The sequence below is a fragment of the Hylobates moloch genome, unplaced genomic scaffold, assembly GCF_009828535.3.
Source record: "Hylobates moloch isolate HMO894 unplaced genomic scaffold, HMol_V3 SCAFFOLD_1, whole genome shotgun sequence".
NCBI lineage: Eukaryota > Metazoa > Chordata > Mammalia > Primates > Hylobatidae > Hylobates > Hylobates moloch.
Window position 1 is genome coordinate 143908981 of NW_026652276.1, and position 14627 is coordinate 143923607.

The following is a 14627-nucleotide window of genomic DNA, read 5'->3' on the forward strand; positions in this document are numbered from 1 at the left end:
AATCAACTCTTAAATATTTATGAATAACGAGATAAAATATACCTAAGATAATTGGAAGTTTAAAGGAAAGTTTTAGTGAATCTTGCTGGTTTCTGATTAGACCATAAAGAACAGACTGGGAAAACATGTTTTAATGGTAATAAAAATGTATATGAAATATTTTATTGTAGTAGTGTAAAATAAAAGCACTAAAAACTGCTTCTTGCATACAGGAATATATATGGTCAAAGTACAATATGATAAGTCTTGTCCTTTTTTGTGACAAAATTAACAAAGCACATCAAAGAGCTGAAGTTTTTTCATCACAGTATTTACTCAAACTTGATTAGCTAAAGGCTGTAACAAATTTGTTACCTCAATATGGAAATTTCTCTATGAACAGATTAGCTTTCAAAAGGATGTTCCTAAGTCCATTTTTTTCAGTCCAAGCTACAGTGATTATTTTCTCACTACTCTCATTTGTATTATCTCTGCTGTCAATTCCATCATCATTATACATACATTCTTTGGCAGTTTTTTTACTTTAACATATTATTATAGGCCGGGCGCAGTGGCTCACGCTTGTAATCCCAGCACTTTGGGAGGCCGAGGCGGGCGGATCACGAGGTCAGGAGATCGAGACCACGGTGAAACCCCGTCTCTACCAAAAATACAAAAAAATTAGCCGGGCGTGGTGGCAGGCGCCTGTAGTCCCAGCTATTCGGAGAGGCTGAGGCAGGAGAATGGCGTGAACCCAGGAGGCGGAGCTTGCAGTGAGCCAAGATTGCGCCACTGCACTCCAGCCTGGGTGACAGAGCGAGACTCTGTCTCAAAATATATATATATATATATTTATTATAAAATGTTTGAAACATACAGAAAAGTAAAAAAAAATTTATAATTAACACCCATATACTCACCACCTAGATTGTACCACTAACATTTTACTATGCTTGTTTTATCACATAATCTATCCATCTTTCCATCCCTCTAACCATCCATCATCCAGAAATAATAAAAATATATTATTTGTATGCATTTTAGAGTAAATTGCAGACATTAGTATACTTCACTCCTAAACATTCAGCATGTATATTATCAACCAGAGTTCAATATTTATTTGCAGTTTTTTTTTCTTTTAAGGTGAAATAAAGTTCAATGCAATTGCACAAATCTTAAGTGAACATTCATCGAGTTTTAACAAACACACCTTTGTAACCCAAACCCCTATCAAGGTGCAGAATACTATCATTCCAGAAAGTTTCCTCTTCATACCCTCTCCCAGTCAGCTGCGTCCTCTTCCCACCACCCAGCATGTATCTATTAATAGCACTTTAAATACACTCACTACTTTCGCAGTTACCAGACATAATTGATAATTCATAATGTTTATAAAACAACTTAAAAAGAAGCACAGACATGACACCTCAGACCAATGTTTCTCAAAGCATAGCAAATCTCCAGACTCACCATCACCTGAAATGCTTGTTGAAAATTCAGCTTCCTGGGGCCCACTACAGACCTTCTGACCCGCAGTCTTGGAGGGTCTTAGGAGCTTAGGAATTTCATGCCAGCTCTGCAGATGATTCTGATTCAGCCAAGTTAAGTTTAAGGGCCCTTGCTAAGGCCTAATAAAGGAGACTTTGGCTGAGATTAAATAACTGCACACACTGCAAATGCCATCTGTTAGTGATGGACAGAAGTTTTATTCCAGTGATTGCTTTATATCTTTGAAGTTTAAAAGCAGAGTTCCCACACAGAAAGAGTTCTGTATAGCCAAATAAAAAACATGCCCCTTTCATATTCTCTAAAACCAGTAAAGGAGGAAAATGTATTTGGACCCAAATTTCAATGTCTTTAAATTAATATCAAAGAGCATTGCAACGTACACCCCTACATCCATCTCGTGTACTCAGACAATGAAAATGGGTATGACTTTTGACCTACCATTTGTGGCAATATCCCTGATTAAATTTTTTCTCCTTTTTGTCCCACAACTACAGCAAGAAAAATTCCATCCTGTCTTCAAACCTCCCAGACCGTTGGAAGGACGAATTGCCCGATTAATTCAGAACCGGCGTTCTCTGGAGGCTATAGTCCAGCAAAGACAACGTTCCTGTCCAGATTGTACTCCTAGAGTTTTGTGTAATTTTCATACCTTTGTACCCAGTTCTAAAGAAATGATGGCACTTAGTGATAACACACTAGCCGGTGTGACCCATAAAAACCAGGATATTGAAAAGAAGATCATAGAAGAACAGAGCTTGCTGTCTACCTATGAACCCCAATCTTGTTACCCAACAAAAGACCTGACTAGCATTTATGACATAAAGCCATTTCCAAAAATCACAGATACTAAAAAGACAGAAGATTCATACTGGAGACAGCAGTCACTAAAAACCCAACCCACACCTTACTGTAAACCAAACCACTGGATTCATTACGAAAATCTTAAATCTCTCCTATGTGATCAGTATAATATGTGTCCAAACACTGTTAGCCTTAGTAAACCTAGTGTTTTACAAAATAAACAAGACACGGAAGCTTTCACTTTAGAACATTTTTTAAGTAAGCCAGAAGAAGAGTTGTTCTTGAACATGGAAAACAATGAAGAAACAAGACCTATTCTTGGTTGGATTCCTAGAGCTGGAGTGACCAAGCCTCAGACCAACCTGCTGGAGCTTAAGAACTCGTTTTCAAAAACTGGTGCACAAAAGCGTTTCCATAAATCAATTCTAGAAGACCATAAAGACCTCAGGGATAATGAGCATTCGGGGATGAAGCACCAATTCTATGGCCATAATTCCTATTATTTCTATAATTGAGATACTCATTCTTTCCTTCAAAACCCAGCCTCTTGCAAGAAGTTAAAAGATACAACAGAATTTCCCTCATATTGCTGGTTTCTGTTTTCTAGATTAAACCATAGGGACCTTGTTAATGAGGTTTACATTTTCAGGAATTTAAGTTAATATCTGGTTGGAGGAACCCAGAAAAGGTGATGTTCTGACTTCTTGAAAAGTTTAACAATTTGGCAATAAAATATTAGAACTAGAAAAATGTATAGTCTTTAATCTCTCATCTTCAGATTACAAGGAAATTTTCCAAAATCACAAAAAGCAATGTGTACAACAAAGTTTACATCATTGTTTCACCAAAAAAAAATTGAAAATCTGGAAAGAACTCAAATGATCAATAATTAATGAATGACTTACAAATTATAGTATCTTAATAAAAATGAGAACACTGTCCCTTTGTGTAAATTTTTGTACATAGTAGCATTAGGTAGAAAAGACAAAACCCAAACACCCAGTTAATTGAGGGATGGACACCTCTACAAACTATATTGTCTTAAAAGTATGTGGACTCTGTTCCTTTATGTAAACATGTACAAAATAAGTCAGCGAAAAAAATGAAACCCAAAACTCTCTGCATGTACACATTACAAATTGAATTGTTTGCTTACTCTTAACCTTCTGACTGAGAAACATAACTATTTCTTTTATGCAGATAAAATTATTTTACTGAAGATCTAGCAATGGCCTTAATTAGCAACTGGTGAGTTCTAATTATAGCAAGAAAGGATGGCTTGGTATCAGTTATTACAGAGCCCCAAATCTTCATTTCTGGAGTGTGTTCTCTAAGAGTTTGGCTAACTCCCATATGCAAGTCAATTCATTCAATGTGCCAAGAGGTAGATTTTAAACATAGTCTATCGTGGAAGTTCAAGAGGAATTTCTTTAAGTATTTTGTGAATATTTATTTTAATTTTATGACCAACATGTCATTTGGTTATAACCTCCTTAAAACTATTCTGGGCTAAAGTTAGAGAATCTTTTTCCAACTGCATTCTGTACAGCACTAGTTACATTATGACAGGAAGTAAAAGTTTACATGGTGAAATAACACTGGGGAAATCGGAGCAACAATGTCAGTTGCATGACTTGGTCACTGGGTTCTCTATAGCCTTTAATATGTAATGCAATTGGGAGTGTCTGAAGTGAGGGAGATACACTTTTTATCACAGAGTAGATCATTGGACTGGAATTCCAAATAATAAACTTTGGAAGATGTAACTCTCCGGTATAAAAATTTGAGGTTTTGATTGCACTCCTAGAGTTTTGTGTAATGTTCATACCTTTGTACCCAGCTTCCCTGGGTTGCACGGAAATTAGTTAGAAATTACATTCTAAATATGGTGTTCACTCTGCCTACCTCCATGCAAGGGTGGCGCAGCGTTCTCTTTAGGCATTGTCATAGTCATGCTCCTCAACTAAGAGGAAGCCAGCCTTTCCTTTAACTCTGCTGATTGTTAAAGCGAATGAATCTGCCCTTATTTGATGACAGAAAATACCAAACTCCAAGCATGCTCATCAAAAAGCTCAATTTTTTTGTTTTGTGTGTGTGTTTTTTTGTTTTTGGTTTTTTGTTTTGTTTTGTTTTGTTTTTTTACAAAATGTATTAGTTTACTAACTGGTTCTTTTTGGATTTTTTGTGTGTTTTGTTTTTGTTTTTGTTTTTGTTTTGAGTCAGAGTCTCACACTGTTGCCTGGGCCGGAATGCAATGGTACAATCTCAGCTCACTGCAACCTCCGCCTCCTGGGTTCAAGCGATTCTCCTGCCTCAGCCTCCCAAGTAGCTGGGATTACAGGCGCCTGCCACCACGCCCAGCTAATTTTTTATATTTTTAGTAGGGAAGGGTTTTCACTAGTTGGCCAGGCTGGTCTTGAACTCCTGACCTCGTGATCCACCTGTCTCGGCCTCCCAAAGTGCTGGGATTACAAGCATGAGCCACCACACCCAGCCTACTAACTCTATTTTTGTCATACATTGGCAACCTCTTTAATATCCAGAGATTTGGTATTATAAAATTAAGACTCACTTGTCCAGTACATGCACAATATATACAGTACAGAAAAGTTAAATCAAATGAACATAATATATAGAGCAATGGATAAGCTGAAATGTTCTAGTACACATTAGGAAAACACCTTTTGCAATTTCCTCCCTCCTTCCTCAACCCAATGAATGATACAGAGAGTACACTATTCACAGAGTTGGTTTAACAATTCTATTATACTTCCAAACACGGTATTTTCCATTAATTTTTAAAAGCTATTTACAAAAAGTGTTACTCTACTACTTCTGCTTTTAAAACATCAGGCACAGCCGGGCGCGGTGGCTCATGCCTGTAATCCCAGCACTTTGGGAGGCCGAGGCGGGCGGATCACGAGGTCAGGAGATCGAGACCATGGTGAAACCCCGTCTCTACTAAAAATACAAAAAATTAGCCGGGCGTGGTGGCGGGCGCCTGTAGTCCCAGCTACTCGGAGAGGCTGAGGCAGGAGAATGGCGTGAATCCGGGAGGCGGAACTTGCAGTGAGCCGAGATCGCGCCAGTGCACTCCAGCCTGGGTGACAGAGCGAGACTCCGTCTCAAAAAAAAAAAAAAAAACATCAGGCACATCCGAATATCTACAAAGACTAGATATTTCATATCGGAACTTGTCTACTATATACACAGTAGTTAAATTACACACATTACAAGGGTCACAATCTGAGAGATCTTCTAAATATGACCACTTTGGCTTTGAACCATTCCATCCTCACTTCCTTCTCTCTGCCTTCAATCCAGTGGACAAACATAAGCGTGTGTAATGCTTAGAGATGGTAGAACAAATTCATATCCAAAAGTCATTTACAGAAGACAAGCTTGCTATTAATTTCAACACAAAGTGTACAAATTCTACTAAGTGCTTTCATACACTGGCAACCTCTTTAACACCTAGAGACTGGATGTTGCAAAATTAGGATTCATTTGTCCATTATATACACTATATACACAGCAAAACAAAATGCACAAAACATACAGAAAAAAACAGTTCCTGAAAATGTCCAGATATGAACATACTAGCATATTACCTTTTGCAATTCCTTCTCTCCTACCTCCTCGAAACCACTGAGCAAATACAGACAATAATATACTGCTCACAGAAGTGGTGTAACAATTCCATTTCCAAAAGCCAATATTTCCTATGAATTTTAGCAAAAAGTGATATTTTACTACCTCTACATTTAACATACATAAGGAGTTAATTTGTCCACTATGTGTACAGCAGTCTTGAATAAATTGCACACATGTAAGAGTAGTTATAATTTGAAAGAGCCTTTAACATATGAACATTCTGGCCTAAAACCCTTCCCATCTCCATCAACTCAGTGGTCAATAATGCTCAGATTTTCAGAAATTTGAGCAAAATATATAAAACATACTTGTTTACTAACCCTACTTTTGTCATACACAAGCAACCTCTTTAACATCTAGAAAAACTAGATGTTGTAAATTAGGTATTGTTTATCCTTTATATACACAGATAAGTACAATAAAATGCTTGGAAGTGAGGAACAATGGTTAATCTTGCCTCACTGTGGACATCAGCATAGAGCTCTTTGCATTTCCTTTTCCTCTCTCCTCCCCTGAAACAGTGCACAAACACAATGTGTACTACTCAAGAGGTGGTTTGGCCATTCCCCCCCCAAACAACATTTCATATGGAATTTTAACAAAAAGATATTTACACAGTGTATTATTTTACAACCTCTACTTTTACTTTTAACATAGGTATCAGGCACCAAATACCTACAAAGCCTAGATATTTCAAAACAGTACTTAGCATTGTCAATGATATATACAGTAGTGAGGAATAAAATGCACACGACAACAATGGTTATACTGAGAGACAGGACTAGCTGAATTTCCTAGGCCGACTAAAAATCCCTAAGCTTAGCTGGGAAGGTGAGCCCTTCACCTTTAAACACGGGGCTTGCAACTTAGCTCACACTCGACCCATCGGATAGTAAAGAGAGCTCACTAAAATGCTAATTAGGCAAAAACAGGAGGTAAAGAAATAGCTAATCATCTGTTGCATGAGAGCACAGCGGGAGGGACAATGATCGGGATACAAACCCAGGCATTCGAGCCAGCAACAGCTACCCTCTTTGGGTCCCCTCCCTGTGTATGGGAGCTCTGTTTTCACTCTATTTCACTCTATTAAATCTTGCAACTGCATTCTTCTGGTCCGTGTTTGTTACGGCTCGAGCTGAGCTTTCGCTTGCCGTCCACCACTGCTGTTTGCCACCCTCGCAGACCCGCCGCTGACTTCCATCCCTCTGGATCCAGCAGGGTGTCCGCTGTGCTCCTGATCCAGCGAGGTGCCCATTGCCACTCCCAATCAGGCTAAAGGCTTGTCATTGTTCCTGCCGGGCTAAGTGCCTGGGTTTGTCCTAATCGAGCTGAACACTAGTCACTGGGTTCTACAGTTCTCTTCTGTGACCCATGGCTTCTAATAGAGCTATAACACTCACCACATGGCCCAAGATTCCATTCCTTGGAATCCGTGAGGCCAAGAACCCCAGGCCAGAGAATATGAGGCTTGCCACCATCTTGGAAGTGGCCCACTGCCATTTTGGAAGAGGCCTGCCACCATCTTGGGAGCTCTGGAGCAAGGACCACCCCTCCCCTGCCGTAACAATAATATGAAGTGTTTTCTAAATATGACCAGTCTGGCATAGGACCTTTTTCTCTTCCTTCTCAGGTCTTCCAGCTCCACGTCCTCTAACCCAGCAGTCCACAACCTTTCTGGCATCAGGAACCAGTTTCGTGGAAGGCAATTTTTCCATGGACGGGGGCATGGAGGAGGATGATTTCAGGATGATTCAAGTGCATTACATTTATTGTGCACTTTATTTCTATTATTATTACATTATAATATACAGTGCAATAATTATATAACTCACCATAATGTAAAATCAGTGGGAGCCCTTAGCTTGTTTTCTTGCATCTAGATGGTCCCACGTGGGGGTGATGGGAGATGGTGACAGATCATCGGGCATTAGATTCTCATAAGGAGCATGCAACCTAGATCCCTTGCATGTGCAGTTCACAATAGGGTTCGAGTTCCTATGAGAATCTAATGCCACCATTGATCTGATAGGAGGTGGAGCTCAGGCAGTAATGTGCGTGAAGGGGAGTGGCTGTAAATACAGATGAAGCTTCGTTTGCTCACCCCCCACTCACCCCCTTCTATGTGGCCCTGTTCCTAACTGGCCACAGAGCAGGGATTGAGGGCCCCTGCTCCAAACCACTGAACAGATATGGATGTGTGTTGCTCCCAGTGTCACTGAAACTGCATTTGCAAAAATGATGAAAGTCAAATAAATCTGACATAGCTATTTCTATCTTGCTTCTAACCTCACAAGCTGTGTGTTCACTCCTGGGCATAGGCCAAGCTAACTATGGGAGGAATTTATAGTTTAACTGTAAGGCAAAGACAATAATAGCTCCTTCCTTCCCAAAACTAACCCCCTACTTGCTCAGGAACCAAAAACCACCCTTGAAAAACTAATGAAAAGTCACAAGGTTAGGATTATGGGAGGGGCCTGAATTGCTAAGAAGTAGGTGTAGTTAAGTGATAACTGGCTGGGCGTGGTAGCTCACGCCTATAATCCCAGCACTTTGGGAGGCTGAGGTGGGCGGAACACCTGAGGTCAGGAGTTCAAGACCAGTCTGGCTAACATGGTGAGACTCTGTTTCTACTAGAAATACAAAAAATTAGCCGGGCATAGTGGCACACACCTGTAATCCCACCTACTTGAGAGGCTGAGGCAGGAGAATCTCTTGAACCCGGGAGGCAGAGGTTGCAGTGAGCCGAGATCACGCAATTGTACTACAGCTTGGGCAACAAGAGCCAAACTCCATCTCAAAAAAAAAAAAAAAAAGAAGGAAGTGATAACCAGCCAGTGTCACCAGCTCGCTTTTCTTTTTTCTTTTCTTTTTGAGATGTGGAGTCTTTCTCTGTCACCCAGGCTGGAGTGCAGTGCAGTGGCATGATCTCAGCTCACTGCAACCTCCATCTCCCAGGTTCAAGTGATTGTCCTGCCTCAGCCTCCCAAGTAGCTGGGATTACAGGCATGCACCACCACACTGGGCTAATGTTTTGTATTTTTAGTAGAGACGGGGTTTCACCATGTTGGCCAGGCTGGTCTCACACTCCTGACATCAAGTGATCCATCCGCTTTGGCCTCCCAAAGTGTTGGGATTACAGGCGTGAGCCACCACACCCAGCCACCAACTATCTTTGAAAAACCCTAGCTTCCATATTCTTAGAGAGGCAGATTTGAAAATTATCTCCCATCCTTCTGCTTGGCTGACCCTCTGATAATTAAACTCTTTCTCTGCTCCAAAAACTGTTGCTCTCAATGCATTGGCTTTTCTAGGTAGCAGGCAAGAAGAACCCACTGGGCTGTTACAGCACTTCCAGAGGTAGCCTAATAACTCCCCTCCAAAAAGTCATTTTGGTGGAGAGGTAGAGCAAGATGGCCAAATGGAAGCCTCCAGGAATTGCCTCCGACATAGGAACAACAAATTGAACAACTATCCACACAAAAAAGAACCTTCATAAGAACCAAAAATCATGTGAGCAATCACAGTACCTGGTTTTAACATCATATTAAGGAAAGGGGCATTAAGAGGGAAAAAAGGCAGTCTTGGATTGCCTACACCACCCCTTCCACATCCCCCAGCAGTGGCCACATGGCATAGAGAATCAGTGTGCTTGGGGGAGAAACAGGGCAGTGATTGCGGGGCCTTGCATTGGAACTCAGTGCTGCCCTGTTACAGTGAAAAACAACACTGATGGCCGGGCGCGGTGGCTCAAGCCTGTAATCCCAGCACTTTGGGAGGCCGAGGCGGGCGAATCACGAGGTCAGGAGATCGAGACCATGCTGGCTAACATGGTGAAACCCCGTCTCTACTAAAAATACAAAAAATTAGCCGGGCGTGTTGGCGGGCGCCTGTAGTCCCAGCTACTCGGAGAGGCTGAGGCAGGAGAATGGCGTGAACCCGGGAGGCGGAGCTTGCAGTGAGCCGAGATGCGCCACTGCACTCCAGCCTGGGCGACAGAGCAAGACTCCGTCTCAAAAAAAAAAAAAAAAAAAAAAAAAGAAAAACAACACTGGGCAGAAATCAGCCAGTACCCAGAGGGAGCATTTAGACGAGCCCTAGCTGGAGAGGAGTCATTCATCCAAGCAGCCAGAACCTGAGTTCTAGCAGGTCCAGCTACCGTGAGCTAAAGTGCTCTGGGGGTCCCAAATAAACTTGAAGGGTAGAATAGGCCTAAAGAACTACAATTCCTGGGCAAGTTCTGTTGCTGGGCTTGGAGCCATTGGGCTTAGAATGTACGTGACCTAGTGAGATACTAGCTGGGGAGGCCGAGGGAATGCTTGCATCACCCCTCTCCAACCCACAGGCACTGCTGCTGACAACACTGGGAGAGACTCCTTCCCACCACTTGAGGAGAAGAGAGGGGAAAGTAAAGAAGACATTGTCTTACAACTTGAATACCAGCTCAGCCACGGTAGAACTGTGCACTAGGGGGAGGCCCCCATTTCATGCCCTAGCCCCCACATGAAATTTCTAGAGACACCCTGGGCCAGAACGGAACCCATTGCCTTAAAGGGAAGAACCCAGTCCTGGCAAGATTCATCACTTGCTGACTAAAGAGCCTTTGGGCTTGAATAATCAGTAGTAGTAGCCAGCCATGCTGGCTTCAGGTGTGGTGGCTTCAGGGGAGAGACTCCTATTTGAGGAAAGGAGAGGGAAGAGTAAGGAGACTTTGTCTTGTGACTTGGATACCAGCTCAGCTACTGGGGAGTAGGGCACCAAGCAGGCTCCTGGAGGCCCTGATTCCATGCCTTGGCTCCTAGACAGCATTTCTGGACATGTCCTGGGCCAAAGAGGACCCCACTGCCCTGAAAGGAGAAACTCGGGACTAGTAGCATTTATCACAATCTGACTGAAGAGCCACTGTGCCTTGAGTGAATGTTGGCATAGCCAGGAAGTACTAGCCATGGGCTAGTGCAATGGTGGTCATGAGGAAGGACTTTGATGCTTGAGGAAAGAGGAGGGAAATGAGAATAACTTTATCTTGTGGTTTGGGTGCCAGGTCAGCCACAGTGGAATAGAGTACCAGGTAGATTCCTAAGTTCCCGACCCCAAGCCCTGGCTTCCAGACAGCATCTCTGGACCTGCTTGAAGATGGAGAGAACTTGTTGCCCTGATAGGAAGGACACAAGGCTGGCTGAATTCACCAGCTTCTGAATGCAGGCCTTGAGGGAACATAAGCTACTGTAGCCAGACAGTGGTCACTGCAAGCCTTGGACCAGACCCAGTGCCGTGTTGGCATCAAGTCTCTCCTAGCACAGTCACAGTGGAGGCGGCCACAAGGGTGCTTGTGTCACCTCTCCCCTAGCTCCAGGCAGCTCAGTGCAGAGACTCTATTTGTTTGGGTGAAAGTAAGATAAGAGAACAGAGTCTCTGCCTGGTAATCCAGGGAATTCTCCTGGATCTTACCCAAGACCACAAATGTGGTATCCCTACAAGTCTGCAAAAGCCATAGTTTTACTGGGCTTCGGATGGCTCCTGATGCAGATATGGCTGCAGTGACCAAAGACTTAGATCACAACTCCCAAGTCCCTTCAAATATTTGGAAAGCCATCCCAAGAAGGGTGGATACAAAAAAATAAAAAGCCCAGACTGTGAAGACAATAATAAATACCTAATTCTTCAATGTCCAGACACCAACAAAAATCCACAACCATCAAGACCACCCTGGAAAACACCTCACCAAACAAACTAATGAAGGCACCAGTGACCAATTCCAGAGAGAAACAGATATGTGACTTTTCAAACAGAGAATTCAAAATAGCTGTGTTGAGGAAGCTCAACAAAATTCAAGATAACACGGAGAAGAAATTCAGAATTCTACAAGATAAATTTAACAAAGAGATTAAAACAATTAAAAAGAATCTAGCAGAAATTCTGAAGCTGAAAAATGCAATTAACGTAGTAAAAAATGCAGTCCCTTAGGGGCAGAATTGATCAAGCAGAAGGAAGAATTAGTGAACTTGAAGATGGGCTATTTGAAAATACACACTCAGAAGAGACAAAAGAAAAAAGAATAAAAATGAATGAGGTACACCTATAAGATCTTGAAACTAGCTTCGAAGGGCAAATCTAAGAGTTATTGGCCATAAAGAGGAGCTAGACAGAGAGATCAGGGTAGAAAGTTTATTCAAAGAGATAATGACAGAGAACTTCCCAAACCTAGAGAAAGATATCAATATTCAAGTACAAGAAGGTTATAGAACACCAAGCAGATTTAACCCAACAAAGACACCCCAAGACATTTAATAATCAAACTCCCAAATATCGAGGATAAAGAAAGAATCCTAAAAGCAAGCAAGAGAAAAGAAACAAATAACATAAAAAGGACTTCTAATAAGTCTGGCAGCAAACTTCAGCAAACTTATCAGTGGAACTTTACAGGCCAGGAGGGAGTGGCATTACATTTTTAAAGTGTTGAGGGAAAAACTTTTATCCTAGAATAGTACATCCAGTGAAAATATCCTTCAGATACGAGGGAGAAATAAAGACTTTCCCAGGCAAACAAAAGCTGAGGGATTTCATCAACACCAGACTTTCCTACAAGAAATGCTAAAGGGAGTTCCTCAGTCTGAAAGAAAAGGACATGCGTAAGCAATAAGAAACCACCTGAAGGTACAAAACTCACTACTAATAGTAAGTACACAGAAAAACACACAATATTATAATACTGTAATTGTGTGTAAACTGTTCGTATCTTGAATAGAAAGACTTAGGGATTAACCTAACCTATCAAAAATAATAGCTACAACGACTTTTCAAGACATAGTATAATAATATATAAATAGAAACATGAAAAAGTTTTAAAAGTGGTGAGAGTCAAGTTAAAGTGCAGAGTTTTTCTTAGTTTTCTCTGTTTGTTAGATTTTTGTTTATGCAATCAATGTTATGTTGTCATCAGTTTAAAACAATGGGTTATAAAATATTATTTGCCCTGGGCGCGGTGGCTCACACCTGTAATCCCAGCACTTTGGGAGGTTGAATTAGGCAGATCACGAGGTCAGGAGTTCGAGGTTCAAGACCAGCCTGGCCAACATGGCAAAACCCCATCTCTACTAAAAATACAAAAATTAGCCATGCTTGGTGGAGGGTGCCTGTAATCCCAGCTACTCAGGAGGCTGAGGCAGGAGAATCACCTGAAACTGGAAGGCAGAGGTTGCAGGGAGCCGAGATTGCACAACTGCACTCCAGCCTGGGCAAAAGGGCGAAACTCCATCTAAAAAACAAACAAACAAACAAACAAAAATTACTTGCAAGCCTCATGGTAACCTCAAATCAGAAAACCTGCAAACAGAGGCTGGGCACAGTGGCTCACACCTGTATTCTCAGCACTTTGAGAGGCTGAGGCAGGAGGATCACTTGAGCCCAGGAGTTAAGACCAGGCTGGGCAACTTAGTGAGACCCCATCTCTACAAAATATAAAAATAAAAAATTAGCTGGGCATGGTGGTGCGTGCCTGTAGTCCCAGCTACTCAGGAGGCTAAGGTGGGAGGATTGATTGAGCCCAGGAGGTCGAGGCTGCAGTGAGCCCTAATCATGCCACTGCACTCCAGCCTGGGTGATGGAACAGAACCCTGCCAAAAAAAAAACAAACAAAAAAAAAACCCTACAACAGATACACAAAAAATAAAAAGCAAAAAACTAAAACATGTTAGAGAAAACCATCTTCACTAAAAGACAGACAGGAAGGAAAGAAGACTACAAAACAACCAGAAAACAAATAATAAATAAAATGGCAAGTGTAAGTCCCTATTATCAATAATAACATTGAATGTAAATGGGCTAAACTATCCAATAAAAAAATAGAGTGGCTGAATGGACAAAAAGCAAGTTCTAATTATCTGTTACCTACAAGAAACACACTTCTCCTATAAAGACACACATATGGTGAAAATAAAAGGATGAAAAAATATTTTCCATGCAAATAGAAACTAAAAAATAAAGGCAGGAGTATGTATATATCAGACAAAATAGATTTCAAGACAAAACTATAAAAAGAGATAAACAAGATCATTATATATTGATAAAAGGGTGAGTTCAGCAGGAGGACATAAATTGTAAATACGTATGGACTCAACACTGGAGCACCCAGATATATAAAGGAAATATAAGAGAGACAGACCCCAATACAATAATAGCTGGAGACTTCAACACCCCCACTGTCAGCTTTGTACAGATCATCCAGACAGAAAATCAACAAAGAAACATCCGACTTAATCTGCACTATAGACCAAACGGACCTAATAGTTATTTACAGAACCCTTTATCCAACAGCTGAAGAATATATGTTCTTCTCCACAGCACGTGGATTATTCTCAAGGATAGATGATATGTTAGGCCAAAAAACAAGTCTTTAAAAATTAAAAAAAATAGAAATCCTATAAAATATCTTCTCTGACTATAATAGAATAAAACTAGAAATCAATAACAAGCAGAACTTTAGAAACTATGCAAATACATGGAAATAAAACAGTATGCTCCTGAATGACCAGTGGGTCAATGAAGAAATTAAGAAGGAAATTGAAAAATTTCTTCAAGCAAATGAAAATGGAAACACAGCACAACAAAACCTATGAGCTACAGCAAAAGCAGTACTAAGGGGGAAGTTTATAGCAATAAATGCCTACATCAAAAAGTAGAAAAACTTC

General features: G+C 41.1%; 1 protein-coding gene across 3 annotated transcripts in view; it reads left to right on the top strand.

Moving 5' to 3' along the window:
• SPMIP4 (sperm microtubule inner protein 4) overlaps window positions 1–3039 on the top strand; it is a 51039-nt gene extending 48000 nt beyond the window's left edge. For all 3 annotated transcript variants that reach the window (XM_032759050.2, XM_058446309.1, XM_058446313.1), the window contains one exon: window positions 1983–3039. In XM_032759050.2, the coding sequence (XP_032614941.1) occupies window positions 1983–2804 (822 nt within the window). In that variant the 3' untranslated portion in view covers window positions 2805–3039. The remainder of the gene's footprint in view (window positions 1–1982) is intronic.
• The last annotated feature ends 11588 nt before the right edge of the window (window positions 3040–14627 follow it).